At 38.3% G+C, this 24,899-nt stretch overlaps 2 protein-coding genes across 2 annotated transcripts; both read left to right on the top strand.

Moving 5' to 3' along the window:
* The first annotated feature begins 6,858 nt into the window (after positions 1-6,858).
* Positions 6,859-8,190, top strand: LOC131781822 (uncharacterized). The gene has a single exon (XM_059098538.2). It carries the CDS (start codon positions 6,859-6,861, stop codon positions 8,188-8,190), a length of 1,332 nt encoding a protein of 443 aa, XP_058954521.1.
* A 4,680-nt stretch (positions 8,191-12,870) lies between these two features.
* Positions 12,871-21,278, top strand: LOC136282360 (uncharacterized). The gene is made up of 10 exons (XM_066169897.1): positions 12,871-12,933; positions 15,358-15,680; positions 15,827-15,900; positions 17,400-17,492; positions 17,593-17,655; positions 18,164-18,226; positions 18,833-18,950; positions 19,902-19,944; positions 20,138-20,267; positions 20,748-21,278. Exons 2-10 carry the CDS (start codon positions 15,380-15,382, stop codon positions 21,276-21,278), a joined length of 1,416 nt encoding a protein of 471 aa, XP_066025994.1. The 5' UTR covers positions 12,871-12,933; positions 15,358-15,379.
* The last annotated feature ends 3,621 nt before the right edge of the window (positions 21,279-24,899 follow it).

Raw genomic sequence — 24,899 nt, 5'->3', positions numbered from 1 at the left:
TATTTGAGTATTTTACGTTCGCACACGATTTTCGGCCGTTAAGAAATTAAATTGTAAATATAGTCAACGAATGGAATAATCTACCTTAAGACGTGGCGTAGGCAGAAACTCTGAACATTTTAAAGAACAGACTCAGATGCCATTTTACTGATGTTTTAGGAAATTTCTGAACTATTTTATTGTGAATTCTATCGGATGTAACTTTGTGTTTTTGATTATTTAAGGAGAAAAACTTGAAAGGGATAACCTCTTTTGTTTTCTTTTCATCTTTCATTTGAATTTGAATCGTAAATAAACAATTATGTAACCTAGACTACTCCCTTTGCCATCACTAACCCTTTACCTCCCATGTCTGACCAAGACAGAATTTCTCCTTACAATATCAATACAATATCAGCCAGATGAGTGATGAGAATAAAGAACAATATCAATTTGGGGATAATTAGTTGATCCAATACTAAATTCTCTGAGCTAACATTATAAGAAGTGATTAATAGTAAGGAGAATGACAAATTTGATCCGATAATTAAAGGGTTAATCATTGTCAGAGTGTGACCCCTTTCCTGTGTGACTAAGACTTCTTTCAATTACTTCACTTTTGGAAAATTTAACCCCAATCTTCGAACGTTTTCCGCGGTAAAACTTATGAAAAGAAAACCAAATTCATATAATTCTTTTTGGTGATTGAGATCGAAGCGTAAAATGAGTTAACCTGTGCACGTGTTGGAAGACTTTAGACACATTTATCCAAGAACAACTAGCAAATAAAATTTGTCCCTGATTTGTGACGTTTTCAGAACACTTACTTACTACCCATCATGCCTGTGTGGCACATAGGGCAGCAACGAAATCCTTCCAACCCTGTCTATCTTTAGCCAGCTTTTCAATGGTGCTCGAGCTGTAATTGACCCCCTTAGTCTCTTCTCTACTGTCCTGCGCCAAGTTGTTTTCGGGCGCCCTCTGCTTCGTTTGCCTTCAGGTGTCCAGTGCATTGCAATTCTGACTATGTTGTTACCGGCCTTCCGCATCACATGACCGATCCACCTCCATCTTCTCCTGTTGACAAGTGTACGAATATCTTCCTGCTTGGTTTGCCTCAGTAGCTGGTCGTTTGATATTTTCTGAGGCCAGAAGATTCTCAGAATCTTCCTGAGGTTAGCTGCGTGGAAGGATGCTAGTTTTGAGAGGTCCTGTTCTGTCATTCGCCAGCATTCCGAGCCGTAAAGGAGAGTTGACAATACGCAGCTCTGATAGATTCTAAGCTTCGTCTTTGTGCTGTAGCCTGCTGACCTCCACATTGATCTTAAGCTCATAAAGGCATTTCTTGCTTTGTTCAATCTACTTTGTATATCTACACTAGTACCCCCATCTTGGCAGAACACACTTCCGAGGTATGTGAACTTGTTGGTGTATGGAATGTCCTGTCCTCTTACCCTGATCTTTGTTGGGGAAAGGACATTAACACGCATGGCCTCCGTCTTCTTCAAGCTAATTCTCAAGCCAACCTGGTTGCTGAATATGCTGAGCCGGTCTGTCTTTTCCTGAATGTGCTGTCGTGTGTGGGACAATAGGGCTATATCATCTGCGAAGTCGTGGTCTTCGAGTATAGTAAAAGGGGTCCATATTATGCCTCTTTGCTGATCTTCCATTGTTCGACAAAGGACCAGTCGATAGCAGAACACTTATTTCTTGATTAAACAGTCTGGCAAAACTTCGACTATTATTGTTTCTGTTCTCTATGCTTTTTGGCATAAGGGATCGCTCAAAACAAAACAAACTGTCATTCACTATTCATCCCAAATTGAAAAAGCATGTCGAAAAGCAATCAAAATCATCGCTCTCAAAAAACCACTGATTCGTAAAGGTTGCTGATAAATAGTTTCTCGATTAAGAAGATGAATGACACATAGAGATCTGTCTCAGATCTTAGGGGAGAGGAACTCAAATGTAACACTTAAAGACATACATTGACTCGGGGTAGACTCGATGGCACAAAAGTGTAAAAGACATGCAAGAGCACTCCTTGTCACGAACTAAAGGGGGTTCTAATTTCCATGGATTATGCACCGCGCAGTGGGTCAAGTAAGATGGACCTTAAAGAACTGTAACCTTCGTGTATGGCAAAAAATATCATTGCAAAATCCTACTAGGTACGCCCAATTATTAGAACTGAATAATTTGCACACAGTATCTGTCTTTCTCTGTTATGATTGTCATGCATACAAATCGCAATCCTTTGTGGATTTCAAGATTCGCCGCAAAGAAACTTGGTATAAGGATAAATTTCATTTTGAAGAAAGGAGAACACTTCATATTTCGCATGTGTTAATTCCGTGGGACATGTTTTTGTATATGAGCTTTTGAAGCATCAAGTTTGACCAAAAAGAGGAGAGAACTCTCGGCAACGTGACGTTGATGAGTCGAATACAGAATTAGGTGATTTTTCCAATATTTAAAAATACTGACAGACAAACAGGATTGGTAAATTGGGATTTAGAGTTTATCTACATTTCGTAAAAGTCTCATGCAGGTCTCTCGGCCGAGACCTGCTGACTTCGTTGTTGAAGGAAGCTATTTGATATGCGAGGTCGACCTGGTCAAGGACCCGTGTACTTTGTCATTATTCATCAAAAGTAGAAATAATAATAAGAATAGATAATAAGCGTTTGTCTCAGCTTCATTGTTTTGCAACGGTATTTTATGGGTTACCAAGAGATCAAAGAAGAAAGGTTAGAGACGTGATTGAGATCTTAGGGGTGAGGAACGGAAAGAGACTTTTGGGCCTACAGTGATTCAAGTTTTAAGGTGGTGCTTGTGCGTCCAAATTCATCAACTAGTAACAGCTCGATAAAAAAGTACGAGCCCGCCGGCTACTTATCATTTACGCTCTTCAATCAACGAGGTATGTCCTTTATTAAAGCTGAGTTTAAGCCTTGTGTCACGGAATTCAGCTGAAGCCTGAAGCCAGAAGACTGAAGCCAGAAGACTGAAGCCAGAAGACTGAAGCCAGAAGACTGAAGCCGAAACTTTGAGTGTGACTGATGTTTTTGACGATTTTTTTTCTTGTAATACAATTAGAATTAAACGCAAATAAACAGGCAGAAACTGTACATAACTTACGTCATTGCAACCATGAAAACAAAGGCTTCAAATTCAACATATCATACATCAGGGTAGCTAATAAAATAGGTCGCCGATCAAGCAAGTGAACGTTACAAACTCGCGATCGTTTATCCGGCCGAATCCTAGGGGATCGTAACATCTGATCGTGACTTTAGCTTTTCCAAACACGAATTTCCATCTGGGATGTCCTGATCATGTTTATCTAGGAACCCCTGCAACGCATCAGCAAGCTTGCTATTTGAATTCATCTCAAAGGTTGAGTCAATTTTTCTAACAAAGGAAACAGAGTTGGAATGTTGACTTATGCACCAGAGACAAACATTGCCGTTACTACCTCTGAAGAACTGGAACCAGAATTCGAGCATGTATTCTTCAATCTCTCAGGGGACGAGAAATGCGCCAAGGGTAAAAAATCCTTGCTGGTGTGTCGAAATGCATTCCTAAATTAAAAACAAGCCAAAGTGACAGATGTAAAGCTTGGCATTATCCAAAACTTCATGGACAAAGATACAATAGATTTCGGTTTCAAAGTAGGAAACTTGGATTTGTTGCATGATCCACATGTTGGAGGTATTTACAAGAGAAATTACGGTGGAGTGGAGGAACCTCGGCCTGGATATATAATCAATGCATGTATGAAGCTATTGTATTGTTTTGATAACGCGGAGATCGTAAAGGACTTGATTTTATCGAAATCTGCAGAAGGTTCTGGTACTGAAAGCAATTAAGGGTGACACGTTGGTTTAAAATGTTAAAACGTGACCTTGATAAATTGGCTTCAAAGTGCGCCAGAATTAGTTTTATTCTTCTTCCGGGTGCTGTCCGCTTTTCAATTAAATCTCGGCTTGAGATGTCTAGTATTGGACAATATATACGCGAGATTTGTGCGCTCTGTTTGGCTAATATTCTCGTAGAAAAAAATCGACTGTCAGGTTTCCATGCACGAATGAATCAAACTGAACTGGTCAGTCTTAACGGGCCATATCCATTTGAGTATTTTTAAGTTTGCACATGACTTTCGGCCGTTAAGAGCCAACCATCGCAATAAACTTAACCCATTGCTTGCAAAGCTAAATACTTTTAAGTATTCTTTCTTTGTAAATTGGTCAACGAATGGAATAATCTACCTTAAGACGTTGCGGAGGCAGAAGTCTGAACATTTTAAAGAACAGACTCAGATGCCATTTTACTAATGTATTAGGAAATTTTTGAGCTATTTTATTGCAAATTTTATTCAGAAATAAATTTGTGTTTTCGATTATTTTAGGAGACAAACTTGAAAAGGACAACCTCTTTTGTTTCCTTTTCACCTTTCATTTGAATTTGAATTGTTAATAAACAGTTATGTAAACTAGACTACTTATCTTTTGACTCGCTTTGCCATTATTAATCATTCTCAGAGTGTGACCCATTTCCTGTCTGACTAAGACTTCTTTCAATTACTTCATTTCCAGGAAAATTTTAACCCCAATCTTCGAACTTTTCCCGCGGTTAAACTTATGAAAAATAAATCAAATTCACATAATTATTTTTGGTGATTGAGATCGAAGCGTAAAATAAGTTAACCTGTGCACGTGTTGGAAAACTCAAGTCACATTTATCCAAGAAAAACTTGCAAATAAAATTTGTCCCTGATTTGTGACGTTTTCAGAATACTTATTTCTTGATTAAACAGTATGGCAAAACTTCGACTATTATTGTTTCTGTTCTCCATGCTTTTTCGCATAAGGAATCGCTCGTTATTTATCATCGATGGGGAGAGGGTTGGGGGTCGATGGATTTTGGTTGTGTCACAAACACGTTCTTTATGCCAGCATTAGAATTTTCGCGTGTAACTTAATGACGACTTAACTAAAAGGCTTTATAGGGTAGATGCATTAACAAAAGGTGACTAATTTGAGATCGCGAAAATCAAATTTACTCAAAAGTGACTAAGATAGTGTCTCTATTTTGACACATAACAGACTACAATGGGGTAGGCCTATATATGGCCTGCGGCACATACCAAGAAAAATATACCTCCAATATACCCCCTTCCCCCCCGTGTTCGAGAGCCACTATTCTTATGTTCAAAACAAACTGTCATTCATTATTCATCGCAAATTGAAAAGCATGTCGATCAGCAATCAAAATCATCGCCCTCAAAAAATCACTGATTCGTAAAGGTTGCTGATAAATAGTTTCCCGATTGAGAGTATGAATGACCTGTAGCGATCTGTCTCAGATCTTAGGGAAGAGGAAGTCAAATGTAACACTTAAAGACATACAGTGACTCAGGGTAGACTCGATGGCACAAAAGTGTAAAAGACATGCAAGAGCACACATTGTCACGAACGAAAGGGGGTTATAATTTGCATGGATTATGCATCGCGCCGTGAGTCAAGTAAGATGAACTTTGAAGAACTGTAACCTCTCTGTATGCCAAAATATACTATTGCAAAATCCTGCTGGGTACGCTCAATCTTTAGAACTGAATAATTTGCACACAGTATCTGTCTACCTCTGTTATGATTGTCATACATACAAATCGTAATCCTTTGTGAATTTCAAGATTCGCCACAAAGAAACTTGGTATAAGGATAAATTACATTTTGTAGAAAGAAAAACACTTTATATTTATTATATGTTTTGTATATAAGCTTTTGAAGCATCCAGTTTGACCAAAATGAGGAAAGAACTCTCAGCAACGTGACGTTGATGATTCGACTACAGAAGTGGGTGATTTTTCCAATATTTAAAAATATTGACGGACAAACAGAATGGGTAAATTAGGATTTAGAGTTTAACTACATTTCATAAAATTCTCATGCAGGTCTCTCGGCTGAGACCTGCTGACTTCGTCGTTGTATGAAGCTATTTGATATGCGAGGTCGACTTGGTCAAGGACCCGTGCACTTTGTCATTATTCAACATAAGTAGAAATGCTAATAAGCATAGATAACAAGCAGTTGTCTTACCGCCATTGTTTCGCAACCGTATTAATGGGTATTTTATGGGTTACCAAGAGATCAAACAAGAAAAGTTAGAAACGTGATTGAGATCTTAGGAGTGAGGAGCGGAAAGAGACTTTTTGACCTACAGTGATTCAAGTTTTAAGGTGGTGCTTGTGCGTCCAAATTCATCAACTAGTAACAGCTCGATAAAAAAGAACAACCCGCTGACTCTACTCATCATTTACGCTTCTTCAAAAAACAAGGTGAGTCCTTTAGTAAAGCTGACTTTAAGCCTTGTGTCACGGAATCTAGCGGAATTCTCGATATTTGGACTGGTTAGACTGAAGCCGCAACTTTGAGTGTGATTGATGTTTTTGACGATTTTTTTCCTTGTAATACAATCAGAATTCAACGCAAGCACACGGGTAGAAACTGTACATAACTTACGTCATTGCAACCATAAAAACACAGGCTTCAAATTCAACATATTATACCTTGGGGTAGCTAATAAAATAGGCCGCCGTTCAAGCAAGTTAACGTTACAAACTCGCGATCGTTTATCCGGCCGAATCATAAGGGATCGTAACGTCTGATCGTGACTTTAGCTTTTCCAAACACGAATTTCCATCTGGGATGTCCTGATCATGTTTATCTAGGAACCCCTGCAACGCATCAGCAAGCTTGCCATTTGAATTCATCTTAAAGGTTCAGTCAATTTGGCGAGTCAACATGCTGGTGATTCAATGTTTTCATCGCCCTGAAAGGTTCTTTCCCTTTTTAGAGCCACTTGCGAGTTCGAGATATGGACATTCCAAAAGGCCAGACAATTGTCGTTATCGGTGGAGGAGTGGGTGGCTGTTGCACGGCTCTTGCATTGGCAAGAACACAACAATTCCAAATTTATCTCTTGGAGAAAAATGGAGAGTTGATGAGAGAAAGCAGTGACGCAACTCCGGGACGCATGGGACTTGGTTTTCATTACGCTGACAAGGAGACAGCCCTCTTCTATTTACACGCCACCATCGAGTTCACCCGAAAGTACGGTCGATTCCGACAAGAGGTAGGTCGAAGTGAAACGTTACATCCGCTGCGTCGAGGCAGATACTTTATCTTGAAAAGTTCATTGGTTCCTGTCAAGGAAATTCTAGATACTTATGACGCACTCAAAGAAGAGTACACCAATATGGTCAGCGAAGACCCCAGTTACGAAGTCTTTGGTCGTCCAGAAGACTTTTACCGAGTTCTAGAACCTTGGGAGTTCGAAGAAGATGTCGCGACGGAGGAGATAGAAATGGGAATCGAGACTGCGGAGGAGTTATTGGATTGGTCAAGGTTGAGGAGATTTATCATAAGTCAGCTGGAACACTTTCAAGACAAGAAAATGGTTGAAATTAGAACAAACACTGAAGTCACTGAGATTTCAGCGCTCGACGATTGTGGCGCATATTTAATAAAAGCCGTAGATTTGTCAGCTGGTGGCAACGTAGAGATTTTCGCCGAGGTAACTGTGAACGCCTCGTGGTACAACATTGGCAAATTCAACAAGATGCTCGGTATTTCCGCTTTCACAAGGAAAAGATGCAACAGAATCAAAGCAATTATCACGGTGCAGCTGCCCGAAGCTCTTGTCCACATGCCTTCAATGTTCTTCTGTATGGGACCCTTCTGCATGTTTACTAACAAAGGAAACAGAGTTGGAATGTTGACTTATGCACCAGAGACAAACATGGCCGTGAGTACCTCTGAAGAACTGGAACCAGAATTCGAGCATGTATTCTTCAATCTCTCAGAGGACGAGAAATGCGCCAAGGGTAAAAAAATCTTAGCCGGTGTGTCGAAATACATTCCTAAATTGAAGCAAGCCAAAGTGACAAAGGTAAAGCTTGGCATTATCCAAACATTTATGGACGAAGATACAATAGATTTCGGTTTCAAAGTGGGAAACTTGGATTTGTTGCACGATCCACATGTTGGAGGTATTTACAAGAGAAATTACAGTGGAGTGGAGGAACCTCGGCCAGGATATATAATCAATGCATGTATGAAGCTATTGTATTGTTTTGATAACGCAGAGATCGTAAAGGACCTGATTTTATCGAAATCTGCAGAAGGTTCTGGTACTGAAAGCAATTAAGGGTGGCACGTTGGTTTAAAATGTTAAAACGTGACCTTGATAAATTGGCTTCAAAGTGCGCCAGAATTAGTTTATTCTCGTTCTGGTTGCTGTCCGCCTTTAAAAGAAATCTTGGCTTGAAATGTCTAGTATTGGACAATATATACGCGACATTTGTGCGCTTTGTTTGGCTAATTTCTCGAAGAAAGAAAATCGACTGTCAGGTTTCTACGCACGAATGAATCAGACTGAACTGGTCAGTCTTAACGGGCCATATCCATTTGGGTGTGTTAATTTTTGCACATGATTTTCGGCCGTTAAGAGCCAACCATCGCCATAAAGTTAAACTATTGCTTACAAAGCTAAACACTTTTAAGTATTCTTTCTTTGTAAATTGGTCAACGAATGGAATAATCTACCTTAAGACGTTGCGGAGGCAGAGGTCTGAACATTTTAAAGAACAGACTCAGATGCCATTTTACTAATGTTTTACGAAATTTCTGAACTATTTTATTGTGAATTTTATTCAGAAATAAATTTTCATTTTTGATTATTTTAGGAGACAAACTTGAAAAGGATACCCTATTTTTGGTTTCCTTTTCACCTATCATTCGAATTTGAATTGTTAATGAACAGTTAGGTAAACTAGACTACTTATCTTTACTTTCATTTCCAGGAAAAATTTAACCCCAATCTTCGACCTTTTCCCGCAGTTAAACTTGTGAAAAATAAATCAAATTCATATAAATCTTTTTGGTGATTGAGATCGAAGCGTAGAATGAGTTAACCTGTGCACGTGTTGAAAGACATAAGACACAATTATCCAAGAAAAACTTGCAAACAAAATTTGTCCCTGATTTGTGACGTTTTTAGAGCACTTATTTCTTGATTAAACAGTCTGGAAAAACTTAGACTATTATGGTTTCTGTTCTCCATGCTTTTTTGCATAAGGGTCGCTAATTATTTATCACCAATGGGTAGAGGGGTGGGGGTCTATGGATTTTGGTTGTGTCACAATAACCTTTTTGTTTCACTTGCTTCATGCCAGCATTAGATTTTTCGTGTATAATTTGATGACGACCTAACTAAAAGGCTTTATAGGGTAGATGCATTAATTAAAGGTGACTAAATTGAGATGGCGAAAATCAAATTTACCCAAAAGTGACTAAGATGGTGTCTCTTATTTGCCACATAATAGACTATACTAGGTTAGGAATTCTATGAGGCCTGCGGCACATACCAAGAAAAATGTACTGGCCCAAGTACCCCCTTCCCCCCCCCCCCTCGAGAGCCATTATTCTTTTGTTCAAAACAAACTGTCATTCATTGTTCATCCCAAATTGAAAAGCATGTCGATAAGCAATCATTCGTAAGGGTTGCTGGTAAATAGGTTCCCGATTGAGAGGATGAATGACCAGAAGAGATCTGTCTCAGATCTTAGGGAAGAGGAACTCAAATGTAAAACTTAAAGACATACAGCGAGTCAGGGTAGACTCGACGGCACAAAAGTGTAAAAAATATGCAAGAGCACTCATTGTCACGAACGAAAGGGGGTTATAATTTGCATGGATTATGCACCGCGCCGTGAGTCAGGTAAGATGGACCTTGAAGAACTGTAACCTCTGTGTATGGCAAAATATACCATTCATCAGAACTGAATAATTTGTAAACAGTATCTGTCTTCCTCTGTTATGATTGTCATGCATACAAATCGCAATCCTTTGTGGATTTCAAGAATCGCCACAAAGAAACTTAGTGTAACGAAAAATTTCATCTTGAAGAAAGAAAAACACTTTATATTTCGCATGTGTTAATTCCGTGGGATATGTTTTGTATATGAGCTTTTGAAGCATCCAGTTTGACCAAAATGAGGAGAGAACTCTCAGCAACGTGACATTGGTGAGTTGACTACAGAAGTGGGTGATTTTTCCAATATTTAAAAATACTGACAGACAAACAGGATTGGTAAATTAGGATTTAGAGTTTATCTACATTTCGTAAAAGTCTCATGCAGGTCTCTCGGCCGAGACCTGCTTGTTAAGGGAAGCTATTTGGTATGCGAGGTCGACTTGGTCAAGGACCCGTGCACTTTGTCACTATTCATCACAAGTAGAAATGCTAATAAGATTACATAATAAGCATTTGTCTCAGCTTCATTGTTTTGCAACGGTATTTTATGGGTTACCAAGAGATCAAAGAAGAAAGGTTAGAGACGTGATTGAAATCTTAGGGGTAAAGAACGGAAAGAGACTTTTGGAACCTACAGTGATTCAAGTTTTAAGGTGGTGCTTGTGCGTCCAAATTCATCAACTAGTAACAGCTCGATAAAAAGAACGAGCCTGCTGACTACTCATCATTAACGCTTCTAAATCAACGAAGTATGTCCTTTATTAAAAGTGAGTTTAAGCCTTGTGTCACGGAATTCAGCAGAATTTCTCGACATTTGGCCTGGTTAGACTGAAGCCGCAACTTTGAGTGTGATTGATGTTTTTGACGGTTTTTTTTCCTTGTAATACAATTAGAATTCAACGCAAACACACGGGTAGAAACTGTACATAACTTACGTCATTGCAACCATGAAAGCACAGGCATCAAATTTAACATATTATACCCTAGGATGGCTAATAAAATAGCCACCGTTCAAGCGAGTTAACGTTACAAACTAGCGATCGTTTATCCGGCCGAATCCTAAGGGATCGTAACGTATGATCGTGACTTTAGCTTTTCCAAACATGAATTTCCATCTGGGATGTCCTGATCATGTTTATCTAGGAACCCCTGCAACGCATCAGCAAACTTGCTATTTGAATTCATCTCTTTCGGTGAGTCTTTCTAAGTCCGTTCAATTTGGACATTTGTACCGTAAATTGCACAACAGAAACTAAAGGAATTCAATGAGAAAAGGCCGCATTAAATCTCCTTGTGTCTCGTCAGAGTGTATCATTCGAATTTAGTTTTTATGGAGGAAAGACTGGATTACACGCCATTGCAGCAAACAAACGAGCAAACTCTCACAACTTTAAAATAAGAAATTTTAGTTTACTTACAATTACTTTCCTTAAATCTTCGTACACGAATTAATCGTCGATGAGAGTGAATAATACTTTCCGTTAGATCACTGACTGTTTATGAAGAAAACGTTGTCGTGACAGTCCTTGCCAAACCAGTTTCGTTGTTTTACAAAAGTGTACGTGCGATTTTTCTTTTCTTACGCACTCTCTAATTGACAGGTGTCAGATTGTGACAGATACTTGTGAAAATAATGTTTCAAAGTTTGTTTGGAAGCTTTTTAAATCACCTTTATCATTACGCAAATGAAAATGTTTCGGTGAAGCATCACTCTTTAATTTGCATCACCTTTATTTTAACTTCTATTTACTCGCTCAAAAATCGTTCAGTTTATAGAGGATCTTGCTGTATTTTCAGCCCTGCATCATTCGGGTTCTTTCGGAAAGAATTTCGTTAAGTTTTAAAAAAATAAATATGTTACTTACTAACTAAGGGTCGGTCCGTATGGTGAAAAACTGTGACCTTGGTCTTGAAAGATCTCGGTCACAGTTTTTCACCATACGGACCTCCCAGCCAGCAAGTAACAATTCCTAAATTGAAACAAGCCAACGTGACAAAGGTAAAGCTTGGCATTATCCAAACATTCATGGATGAAGATGCAATAGATTTCGGTTTCAAAGTGGGAAACTTGGATTTGTTGCACGATCCACATGTTGGAGGTATTTACAAGAGAAATTACAGTGGAGTGGAGGAACCTCGGCCAGGATATATAATCAATGCATCTATGGAGCTATTGTATTGTTTTGATAACGCCGAGATTGTAAAGGACCTGATTTTATCGAAATCTGCAGAAGGTTCTCGTAATTAAGGGTGACACGTTGGTTTAAAATGCTAAAACGTGACCTCTTTAAAATGCCTTCAAAGTGCGCCAGAATTAGTTTTATTCTTTTTCCGGTTGCCGTCCGCCTTTCAAAGAAATCTCTGATCGAAATGTTTAGTATTGGACATTATATACGCGAGATTTGTGCGCTCTGTTTGGCTAATTTTATCGTAGTACAAATCAAATACATTTATCGCAGACTGAGCTGGTCAGTCTTAACAGGCCGCATCCATTTGAGTATTTTATGTTTGCACATGATTTTCGGCCGTCAATAGCTAACCATCGCCATAAACTTAAACCATTGCTTGCACAGCTAAATAGTTATAAGTATTCTTTCTTTGTAAATATAGTCAACGAATGGAATAATCTATCTAAAGACGTTGCGGAGGCTTGAACATTTTCAAGAACAGACTCTGATGCTATTTGACTAATGTTTTAGGAAATTTCTGAACTATTTTATTGTGAATTTTATTCAAGAGCAAGTTTGCGTTTTTGATTATTTAGGAGAAAAACTTGAAAGGGATAACCTCTTTTGTTTCCTTTTCATCTTTCATTTGACTTTGAATTGTAAATAAACTGTTATGTAAACTGGACTACTTTCGACTCTCTTTGCCATCACCAACCCTTTAACTCCCATGAGTGACCAAGACAGAATTTCTCCTTACAATATCAATGTAATATCAACTGGATGAGTGATGAGAATAAAGAAAGAAAGGATATTCGATTTCTATAGAAGGTACGCATGCCTCATTGTTCGACCCCAATCTTCTCCTTTCCATAAGGTCTCGTGACATGAGCGAACCTAGTTTTATGATCATCGCTCTCAATCAGATCATCGCTGTACGTGGCGAAGCTGGTGAACATAGCAAAGCGTGGTGAGTACATAACATTGTTCTTTAGACGAGGAAAGTTACATTGAGTTATTATTTGGACCAAAGGTTCAGTTACGTAGTAATAACATTTCAGCTGAATCTAAGAGATGTGGTGAAAATAAAGCCGAAATTTTGTCCGTGTAGATATTAAGCAACTGAAAAAGAAATGAAGCAAACAACATCCAAAATGGAGAAGGCAGCTGCTTATAAATTCGTAGATAGGAGCGCGGGCTGGGTCTGTAACTAAGAATAAGTGCCTAATATCTGCAGACGGATATTTTCCCATGGTGTGTTAAGATTTAGCAGGGAGAATCTTCAACTTGTTTATGCGTTAGAGACATATTTTAGACACGTTACTAAGGTTTGGGATTGCAGAAAAACGCTATTATTCCAAATTGTGACTTACAGAAGCAATTTATTAGGATTTTAAGCGTTTCGGTACCTTTTTTTTTCTATCCTGCGCCTTACTGAATTTTAGGCAACAGCTTCGAGCATCTGAGATTTCAAGGTCGATAAAGGGGAGGAAAATGAAACAACTGGGTGCTTTTCAGTCTCATGTCCACTATCGATGATAACACGCGCAATATTAAACAGAAAAACAATTCCTCGCCCACACTCCTTTAAATCGTGACGATGGCGGTTTGCTTCCTGACGCCTATTTACACCTCGTCAGAAAAAAAAGGCCGCTAGTGGTCATATAAAAGGACCTCTTGTTGCAGCGTTTAGATCACCCCTGATGAAGGCACTAGACAGGAGTGTCGAAACGTTGCGTCTATGAATTGTAAGTTCTTCGGTTACATTCATGAAATCTGCAAACCAGAGTAGCATCAAACTATGTCTAAATCCTCGATTGTTCAGTTTGTGTTAAGTTGTAAACTGGCTTTTCAATTCGGGAATCTCACCATCCAAGCAACCTTCCCAGAGTCGGATATAAAACTTTTGTTTGTTAATGGTAAGAAAAATGACAAGGAAATGTTACACGCCTTAGTCGTATTAGGTATATAAATTACCCAAAGCACATTTTGGCGTGATAAGGGCTCATTTGAAGGAAATGATGTCGCTTTTCAGACCAAATGATTACACCAGATAAGACTTTGAAAGCGTTGTTTAAAATTGATGTTACTTTAACTTTAGGAGCTTCTCGACAATTACCCATAGTAGTGTGCGACTATTAATAATGGATTTGAGGGCGAAATAAAGAAAGAGGAGAGTGTTCATTAGAAGTTTGAAACAATTACGATATAAACGGCTGCTTTGACCGAGTTCTCAATGAAAAACGTTGACAAAGCTTTGCTAATTTCATATTTCGAAATTTAATTGCGTTTTTACCCTCGTCATGAACAGTCTTAGATAGAAACCGAAATTTTTATGCAAAAACATCCTGTGTTGCGTCAAATATATATTAATTAAATTTTGAACTCCGGATATTGTATTTCTGGCGTTCTGACTAGTTTCCTCGACTCCAGTTATCAGCTCATATACCGACTCACCTTATAAGGAAAAAGATTCAACCAATTTTTGATAAGCTGGATTTAATTTTGGCTGAAAGCAAACATTTCTGCCGTGCATTGGAAAACAAATACTAGTCAATGTAATCGTGATGACAAAAGAAAAGCCAGAAAGAATGATGTTATACCACTAAATGGTACGTATCTTCAAAGTTTCAAATAAAAATTTTTCACTTTGGTCTAGAAAAGATATAACGTCGCCACAACAGAAATAAAAGCCGGTTACCTTTAAGCTTTCAGGATGATTGCAAAGTTTGCGCCGAAATTTCTTCGCACTACTAGGACCTTAGTTACAAAAGCTCATCTTTTGAAATCCGCTCGAGTGTCCATAATAATGGTTTCTTCCATTCGCCACCGGACTGTTAAATATTTTTAATGTGCTCAACGCTTCAGGATACTTCAGGTTTGATACATTTAGCAGAATACCTGTCATAATATGTTTGTAAACCCAGAGCGAGAAATCGAGTCAAGGATATTTAAACGAAATTTTTCTTCGACCTCTTACTTTGTTCGGTTCTAGTTTGACGAAACCCTTGAAAGAATTGTAAGAATTTTTTTCGCGTGTAGCATGGTAAGGCGTTACTCGTGCTTTCCCAAATTTCCCGCTTGACTAGTTCCTAACATTTTCTCTTTCTTCTTTGAAAAATAGTAAGACATTTGTCCGGCTGACCTCTTCCTCAGAATAGTTCTCCAATCTACTTTCATCAAATGTTTTTATTTTAGAATCACTTCAATTAAAAACCCCAGTCTTATTACAGGGACATAGAAGAAAAAAAAAGCCAACTAAAAACAAATGGAATGGAATGAAAAATCAAAGATGTAAGTGAGTGTAGAAACGAACTAAACGCTTAAATAATAAACCTGAGTTATAGGTCAAATGATTTCTTTAAAAATGCACACTTCTTAAATCACTTCACAGAGAGAAATCCAAAACGCACAGGATGATGGCAGGAGCCTCAGCAAATCTAGGCTGTAAAGGTGATATGGTGCCTACCGACAAGTCCATTATTCTGCAATCAGTTGAGGGAAATGATGACGAGCAGAATGACACCGAAACGGAAGATGACCCAAGGATCTCTCAAGAAGATCTAGAACGCATCAAACCAAGCAAGCAACGGTCCAGTTATCGTCTATTGTGGCTGGCCATTATCACGTGTTTAATTTTGACGGTTTCCCTTTTCGTGGGTCTGCTGATAATTTCCGCGAAAATTGGTCGTAGGTGTGGATGCTCTGAACAAAATGGTTAGGTTTTATTCAAGTTTTTCTCCTTTTTTATTGAAATTTCCTTATATCTTAATTTAAGACCCAGTTACAAAGCTTAAATTGTTTGATTGCGTGTTTTGTTTACTTTCACCGTGTCTCCTGCGACGCACTGATTTCTATTTCAGGGGCCCAACACCATAAAAATCAGCTGACTAAGAAGGATTTCCTAGGGGAGAATGAGACAAGCATTTCTGATTTGGTAAGGGCGTAAAGCTTCCTAATATTCTGAAGTAATTAAAAAACAGAGGGGGCATAGTCAGAGGAGGTTACGTTCATCCCAGGACACTTTCCCCCCTCCCCTAAACAGAAACACCCCTGAAACTAGCTAACCAAAGTGCTTATCTGCAACAAGAAATACAATAACTGTTCAGGTGAATACACGATATTTGGGTATTTTTATTGAATTTCAAGATTAATACCTCCAATTGTCCTTAAATCAGACATTGAAGTCTACATCGGATAAAAGAAATGATGACTTCACTGAGGTAAAATCACTATAACAGGGGTAACTGTATCTGTAAGCCTCTGCTTTCTTCGCTCAGAAGTGAATTCGACTTCTTTGAAACGTGTGTCTATCTTGTAACGAATGTCGGTTACGTTTTCTGATGGCATTTTTACCGAGATATCTCTCATGTTAGGGTAATTTAGTATTATCAACTGAGTTGATAACGTAAATTGGCCACCGTAAAGAGTTTTAAAAGCTAAAGATTCGAGTATTAGCCCCTCGCTAATCGCTCTGACGAAGGGCTAATACTCGAAACGTCAGCTCTTAAACTCTTTACAGTAGCCAATTTACATTATGAACTCAGTTGATAATGCTAAATTAACCTGTTATACTCTCCCACCGATGCAGCACCACAGTTTCTCTAGAAACTTACCCCTTTATACATTTATCCCCAATGATAGCTTGAATATCTCAGCTCTGCTATGATCAAAGTGAAGGCACAACGTAAATCTTTGATAACATCTGCTCTATGCCAATTTTACTTCTTCAGTTCTATTTTCAAATCTCTTCTGTTCCATCGTCACTACACATGTTGATCTTGTTTCACGGAAATCTTTGGCAACATCCGTTTCATTCTTGTCAATTTATCTTTAAATTTCCTTTGTTCTTCATGGTTGCTTAGCATACGCATATAAAAACAAATACATTTAATATTTCATGCACCATTTGATCGAAGGGAAAATGATTGCCCCAAAGTATATTTTTCATTTAAAGTTTCAAAGCAAAAACTACCTAATGAAAATGTTACCAATCACTTTTTACCGTCTCAAACAAGTAAAAGAAAATTTAGCTATCACGAAAAAAGATTGTGCCTTATAACAGGGTAACTAAAAAACAACACTGAAGTGATCTTTGTTTTGGCTTCATAAGGGTGAATATATTTCCGTCTGGCGGAGCAAGGTATTAAAAAAACAGAAAAACTAATCATTTATTATCTTTACGGCTGGAACATTTCAACTCGTCCTTAAACCAGGTAAAATTTAAGTTGACCAGAACAAACAATGATATCTCCAAACTTCACAACATTGTGACAAAGGTGAAATTTTTTACTCGATTGTTGCATACGTGAAACAATATCAATGCAAGATTATTAGCCCCTTGAAAAGTAGTGAACTTTGTTTCAGCTCCACACAAACGAACACATTTCCGAAGGGTAAGAGCATGCTATTGGAACTCTGTTATCTTGTTTACAGCTGGAAAATTACAAGTCATCTTTTAACGAGGTGAAGTCCAAGTTAGATAGATCACGAATTGATCTATCAGAGCTTAACAGCACCGTAATCAAGGTAAAATTGAGTCCACACATATATGAAGACTTCGTAATGACCAGACAAATTCATTCTTGCTATCACTTAACGTGGAGATCCTTATTCATCCTCTAACCAGGTAAAGTCTACGTTGGACAGAACAAGCAAAGATATAACAGACCTGAAAAGTAGTGTGACGAAGGTAAACGTTTGTGTAATGTTTGTGCCTGTGACATAGCAAATGAGAAGCTAGAATTTTCTTTGTCCGTTTTGTCTGCTTGCAGTACTTTGATAATATTCCCGCGGATTAAGTTATTGAAGTTTGTTACTAAATCCTAAATTTACAGCAGTTGTAAAAATCTAGCGTTTCTATTTACTTTTCTCGTCATGTGTCTTTAGTTTTTACTATTTATGATTTTCCACTGTTTGGATATCGGTCATTTTCTAAATTTCTATTTTGCATTTAGTTATTCTCAGTTTTATTTCTTTCATATCCCACTGCATTCATTCGCACACAAATTCGCGCATGTACTAAAAATCCTTTCGTCTGATCACTGTGATGCATCCTCTTAATCCAACATTTTGCGCTCACGATCTCTTTGATACTTATATCTCCTGGCAAGTTAAGCCACATTTTCCTTCATGTATAAGTTATAACGTTAATAGAAGTCCCATTTTAATTTGGATACCGCTCTTCCTACGCTAACCAGGTGAAGTCTAAGTCAGATAGAAACAGCGATGATGTCTCGGTGCTGAACTGTACAGTGACAAAGGTAAACATCGTCATCGAGTAAGATCATCAGTGACATGCTTGGATGCTCCTGGTGTGCCACTCTTTTTTCTCATCATATCTTCACATTATATGTTATGTATTACCGAACACATGTACGACTACAGTGAGCCTATTTGTTAAAAATTAGCAGGGACGTTATCAAGCCAACGATAATATGGCATCCATAGGGTTAATCGTTAGCCGTAAAACGGCCAAAAAATTTAGCTGTTATTGACTGCAAAATTTTGTTGAATCTTTTGTACTTTCCGGAGCAGCATTTGAAATCAACTTTTTAATTAATGTCACTACCATTGGACTCCACGAAGCAAGTTCGTTTTCCTTCCATGTATAGTAATAAAGGTAGAAAGTAAAAGCCTCAAGCTAGCTTTTTTTCCGCTGTCTTTGTTTCCATTCGACGGAAATAATCGAAAAACAAATAGCAACGTAAATGGAGGCTATTGCGTGATAACTTTCTAGTGATTTTGTACCACGTGACGCAAGGTAACCGATAGAGTCGCGCGAAACTTAATGAGTGGGTTATAACGTTTAATATGAATAAAAAAATGTAATAATGATGATAGCGATCCTATGAAATTTTTTGTCTCAGCTCGACAAAGCTATTCAAAGTAACTTAAGCGAGTCTTGCCAGAATGTGACCTGGAACTCAGCGTTCGAGGACTGCAAATTGAAATGTTGCTGTTCAGCCAATTCTTGCGAAGAAACACGTAAGTTTCCTGAAATTCACAACCGGAATATCATTATATCAAGGAGTGTGCATGTACAGCGATGCTCAAAAAAATGTTTTTACTTTGCAAGCGAGATGTGCAGCCAGTAGGGACTGATCGTATTTATCTCCTGCAGGGCAAAAAAAAAAAAAGGTTGTGACACTATAAAATTTACCTGATCCCCCTGAGGTAAAGTCTGTAGCCTATTTGCCCACCCGGGTGAAGCTAATCCCGGTTTTCATGTAACATGAAGCGACTAGGAGTATTACCACCCTCCCTTGGATGGGATACCAGTCTATCTCAAGGTTACCCCCCCCGCATTTCATCAGACTTCCCTGACAATTCGCCTGTACCCATTAATAATCCCGGGTGGAGAGAGGCACCACTGTGAGGGTTAAGTCTTGCCCATGAACACAACCAAATAACCCGCCACTACATCTCAGGCCACTGCAATCCCCGCCCTCCTAAGGCTCTGTAATATTCTTATGACCAACCCGCCCCCCCTCCATCAATGGCAGTTGGTTCGCAGTCAATTTTCTATATCCCCTCTTTATACTCTGTTGGCGTCAACTGACCCCCCCCCCCCTCCGTTACCCCTTGAAAACAATTTGATTGCCCCCAAATTCCTCCCCGTCCCCCCCCCCCCCCCCACAGGCGATCAGTAACGACTGGTGCCCTCCATGATAATGCTTGAATTGCTTTCTTTGCTTTTCATTTAAATATGTTTTATTGTGAGTTTGAGGACGAAAACTTTCTCAAGAGATAAACTAATTTTTCAGTAAGATAGTGTATTATCATTGCTTCCACACTTAAGTCTCTTTCGATATGGATCACGAGTTTTTCGCCGTTAGTCTTCTTAAGCGTAGTCTGGCAAGAAACTTCTCTTGGGTCAGATGGGAGGGAAGTTGAACAATCTAATTCTTATTCTCTGATTTCTTTTTCAAAATGAAGCCCCAGCCGCTGAAAGTTGTAAGGAGCTGTACAACACAAATGGGTAAGTTCTTTCCATTCAGCAGAACGCATTTTACAATAAATTAAAATTAGAGAATGTGTTTTGATAGTATCCCAAGCTGCCTTGGGTTCGACTATCGCTGCAGGTTATAGAGACTCTGAATCGATACTTTACATATACCTCTTCTTTCAAGAATTGATTATATTCGTTGTTTGTTATTTTCCTCACTTTTCAGATCTGATGTCAACAAGGCTTACCCTCTGAAGCTGGGGAAAAAGATCCTTCCAGTTTACTGTCACATGACAGCACTTGATGGATGTGGGGGTGGTGGTTGGACTCTGGTGATGAAAATGGATGGTTCAAAGGTAAACATGAAACGATTCTAATAAAAATTCACAAAAAGATAGTAGTTTCCTCTCTTCTTTAAATTATTAAAATGGTTCATAAAAATTCTTGTTCAAAAGTGTTCATTTGAATTTTGCAAATCTAAATCTAGCATTTTTGTAAAAAAAAAAAAAAAGAAAAGTGAAAATATTTTTAAGTCAATTGAGTTCGTGTGTTCTATTCCTGTTCAATATAGACGAAATTTGGAGTAATTGTACTTTAAAAGGCATAAATCACATGCTTCAATTAAACAAAATCTTGTCCAGCAGACTCCATATAACTACAACCTCCAAGTGGAATTAGAGAGGCTCGGGTTGAGGGCCGAGATTTTGGAGGTAGTAACGGGGATCGAAATGGGAAAGGCCCGGTGTTTACTGTGTTTCTATTCATGCATTCGAATTTCATTGTGGTACAAAGATGTTGAACGAAAATGAAACGTTTTGATTTGTTTCATTAACCAGGACACTTTTCATTACAATAAATTAATTTGGACCAACAAGCTAGGATACAACCCTTCTGCTGGCTCGACTGGGTTTGACGGGAATGAGACAATGTTACCAACATACTGGGAAATGAAATTCAACAGGATCTGTCTCGGTATGAAAATCGGCAAAAAAGTCAACTTCATCGCCATCAACAAGCCAGCTTCCTCCCTTTTCTCTCTGATCGCTGATGGGAAATACCGTACAACCTCACTGGGCAGAGAAAAATGGAAGTTGCTGCTTCCTTCAATTGCCTCACTACAATCAAACTGCAACCGGGAAGGATTTAACACATTTTGTAGAGGTTCTGGCGCCCTTCAACCCAGGGCTCGAATCGGTATCCTTGGTAACCAAGAGTATAACTGCAACGGCTGTGATTCCAGGATCGGTTTTGGTACTGGAGGACATCCTGATCACTGGAGCTCGTGTGGAAATGTGGCAATGCACGGATGGGGAGCAGATAATGGTGGTAAAAACATCAAAACTATGGGCTACATTTTTGTTCAATAACAAAGAAAGCTCCTATTTGGCTCCAAAAGGAGCGAACAGTTTTTTTTTTTATCAAAAGAAAAGCATAAGAGAGACTATGATTCTCAAGTAATGTCAAAGAATAAATTAATGAGCAAATGTTTTGTCTTGAATGGATGTTTGTGTACTTATCATCCCTAAAATGTTTTTTTGTAGCGCGAAAAACAAAACGTTTCCAGAGTCAAAGCCGTTAGGAGCGGGGAATTTTGAGCTTCATAGAATTGTTTGGTCCGATTTTGTGATGCTCATGAAGTATATGCTAAGTGCAGATTTTTATTATGCAGGGCGTAAGCCGTAAAAATTGGTGGACACAATTTGAGAAACATCACCAGTAATATTCTTTCAAAGAGTTTCGTTCGCACGATATAGCTCAATGTGTCACGTGACCTAATTGCCTCAACTTGTACTAGGGAATACCCGGTGTTATTGTATAACTGGAATATAGTGTCGATCCACCTTTGTAATTTTGAAACTCCTCTACTTTCGAAATCCTTGCATGTCGTCTCTTTTATTTGTACAAAATGCCCATTTGAAAATAACTAGGTTTGTGTTTTCGTGCGTTTCTCCCGTGGAACGTCTCACAAGCTAAATCAGAAATTACCTACATTCTTCCATTAATAGCAAAAAAACCCTGCAAAATTATATTCCAGCGACTTCGGAGCACTCCTCAATGCACCTAAAAAGTTCCTATCAGCGGCATAACAAAAATTATCAAACCACAAAGTGGCAAGATAATAGTTATTGTATTCATATTGCTGTGTCTAGTTGAATAGTTGGTCAGTAGTTTCAAATAAATCATTATTTGGAACCAAAATAATGACCCGCTCCCAGTTGGCTTGTTAGGGTTCAAATCCCGCACAAGCCCGATTTTTTTTTCATCAGGCCTTTATTTCACTGCTCAAATAGTGTTCATTACTGCGAAGATCGCTCTCATATTCACGTCTTTAGCCGCAGTTCACATATTTGATTTTCCTATATACACAGTGATTTATTCATCACTTCACGGGTTTATTTGGAATCGACATCAAGCTTGTTAGCTCAATTAATAGAGCACTGTATTGGTATCGCAGAGGTTATGGGTTCAAATCCCGTACAAGCCTGAATTTTTTTTTGTTTAACAATCATGTAAAACAGAGATTTAGGAGTCCCAAACAAAGATTGATGCTATGTACAAAGGAAAATGGAAAAATACCAGCATTCAAGTGTGCTTTGTTTTGGCTTCCTAGGAGCGAACATATTTCTGGAGCGTGTAGCAAGCTATATTTAAAAAAAAACCGGCAAAACAAAACAAGACAGAAAAGTAGTGATCTCTCAGAACCTCACGGCATTTTGACAAAGGTAATAGTTTATGCGATTGTTGTTACGTCTGAAGGTTTTCCTTTAATTCTGAATACTACTGATATTCTGATAGAACCAGCAATGATCTCACGGTACTGAGCTGTACCATGACAAAGGTTAAAAATCGTCAAATTGCGGTAAGAACATCCGTGCCACACCTGGCTGCCTCTCGGGTGCCCTTTTTTATTTTTTTTTTCGTTTTAACCACGTTTGGACTTCATCTGTGATTTGCAACTCAACAGTTGCAAGGTAACATGGAATCGTTTTCATAAACGTTAGCGGGGACCTTATCAGGCCAGAGATAAGATGAACTAATTTAATATCTGCTGATCCAAGTTTTTTGATAATAGAAAGAAATATTATTACATTCCTTAACGACTGTATCTCTCAATAATTTCGATTTCTCGTTGTGTTTTTTTTTTTGGTTTGCTTACCCGACCCCTCTCGAGGACGTAGAACTATACTTTTCAATGAGACCTATATATTCGGATCTTTTTGGTCATCGAGCAATTTTAGGGGGCCATGCAAGCGATCGTTTGCCTCAGAGAGTAGCAGCAGAATCCTTAAAAGTATAAATAAATAAATAAATAAAAAACACGAGAAATCAACCGGTCTCGTTTCATAAGATAACAAATAACAGTTACTGTAATGATCTTGTTGGCATCCTTATTTTTTAAGTTTTCTTACCGTTAGCTTAACAAAGCTAATCAAAATAATTTACGCATGTCGTGCCAGAACGAGACCTGGAACCCAGGGCACTATGAGTGCAAACACAAATCTCGTTCTGCAACTAACTTCGACGGAAACTCTTCCGCGGAAAAAAGAAAGTATTTTTTAACCTCATAATTGGTCTTGAAAGCATTAATGATTGTCTGAGCACGGAGGTGCTTATGAAGCACGATGTTTATAATCAAATTCATTAGTCTACTTCGGATGAATAAAGAGGCTTCTTCGTCAGGTGATGAGGTCGCTGATAGAGAGAGAGCAAAATTTACCTTTTTTCCTGTGACTTCCTTTTTTTCAGCATTTAAGAGAGACTGTCAGTCTTAGGTGATGTCTAAGGATAGATAAGTGAGCAAATTTTTTTCCTTCAATGGATGCTTTTGTACTTATCAACCCTAAAATGTTTTACGTAGCGCGAAAAAAAAAGTTTCCAGAGTCTATTATCAAACCATTAACAGCGTAGAATTTTGACTTTTATAGAATTGTTTGGTTCGATTTTGTGATGCTCATGAAGTAAATGTTTAAGTGAAGATTGTCCTTATGCAGGGCGTAAGCTGTAAAAATTGGTGACACCATTTGAGGAACATCACCAGTAATATTCTTTCAAAGAGTTTCGTTCGTACGATATGGCTTTGTGTCACGTGACCTTGTTGCCTCAACTTGTACCGGGGAATACCCAGTGTTATTGTATAACTGGAATATATAATGTCGATCCACCTTTGTAATTTTTAAACTCTTCTATTTTTTAAATACTTGTAAGTCGTCTCTTTTATTTGTACAAAATGCCCATTTGAAAATATCTAGGTTGTGTGTTCGTGAGTTTCTCCCGCCGAACGCTTACAAGCTAAACCGGGTTCCAAATAAATTATTCAGAAGCAACATAATGACCAGCTATGTTGGTGATTGAGAGGCGTAAAATGAGTTAATTGTACACGTGGAGGGAACAATACAAGAATAATATAACTGGTATCTTTGAAAGACTTATTACACATGTATCCACGAACAACTTACAAATATAATTTGTCCCTTATTTTTGACATTTTCAGAGCACCTACTTCTTGATCAAACAGTCTGGCAAATTTCGATTATTATTGTTTCTGTTCTCCACGCTTTTTTCATAAGGGATCGCTCATAATTTATCGCCAACGGGGAGAGGGGTGGGGGTCAATGAATTTTCGTTGTGTCACAATAAACACTGATTTCCCCATACTGCTCTGTAATATTGTTATGACCCACCCCTCCCCTCTTTTGCAGCTAATTAACCTTAATTCACCTTTTTTTTGGAAGATTTATTCATGTTTCTTCCTGACGTTTGAGGTTTTGAAGGCTGATGTTCGATGAACTGTACAGTGGTAAACAGAGTGTTTACCTAACGTACTTTCTATCCGAAAAATAACATTGTATTTTGCTTTCTTACGGAAGTGATACGCCTTTCCCAAAGATGTGCATATACCATCCACCAAGGAATAGACAAAGGAACCTTATTATAAAGGACAGCATACCTTCGAGTGACGTTTTTGTTTCGAACTTAGATGTGAAATT

Source organism: Pocillopora verrucosa, chromosome 7 (assembly GCF_036669915.1).
Source record: "Pocillopora verrucosa isolate sample1 chromosome 7, ASM3666991v2, whole genome shotgun sequence".
NCBI lineage: Eukaryota > Metazoa > Cnidaria > Anthozoa > Scleractinia > Pocilloporidae > Pocillopora > Pocillopora verrucosa.
This window is presented reverse-complemented; position numbering and strand designations above follow the sequence as displayed.

What these genes read in the sequence shown, in the direction of transcription:
- LOC131781822 (XM_059098538.2), top strand. Translation starts at nt 6,859, where the DNA reads ATGGACATTCCAAAAGGCCAGACAATTGTCGTTATCGGTGGAGGAGTG.
- LOC136282360 (XM_066169897.1), top strand. Translation starts at nt 15,380, where the DNA reads ATGATGGCAGGAGCCTCAGCAAATCTAGGCTGTAAAGGTGATATGGTG. An exon ending in TGAAAAGTAGTGTGACGAAG is followed by an intron (nt 17,656 to 18,163) that starts GTAAACGTTTGT and finishes TACGCTAACCAG; the next exon opens with GTGAAGTCTAAGTCAGATAG. An exon ending in GAGCTGTACAACACAAATGG is followed by an intron (nt 19,945 to 20,137) that starts GTAAGTTCTTTC and finishes CTCACTTTTCAG; the next exon opens with ATCTGATGTCAACAAGGCTT.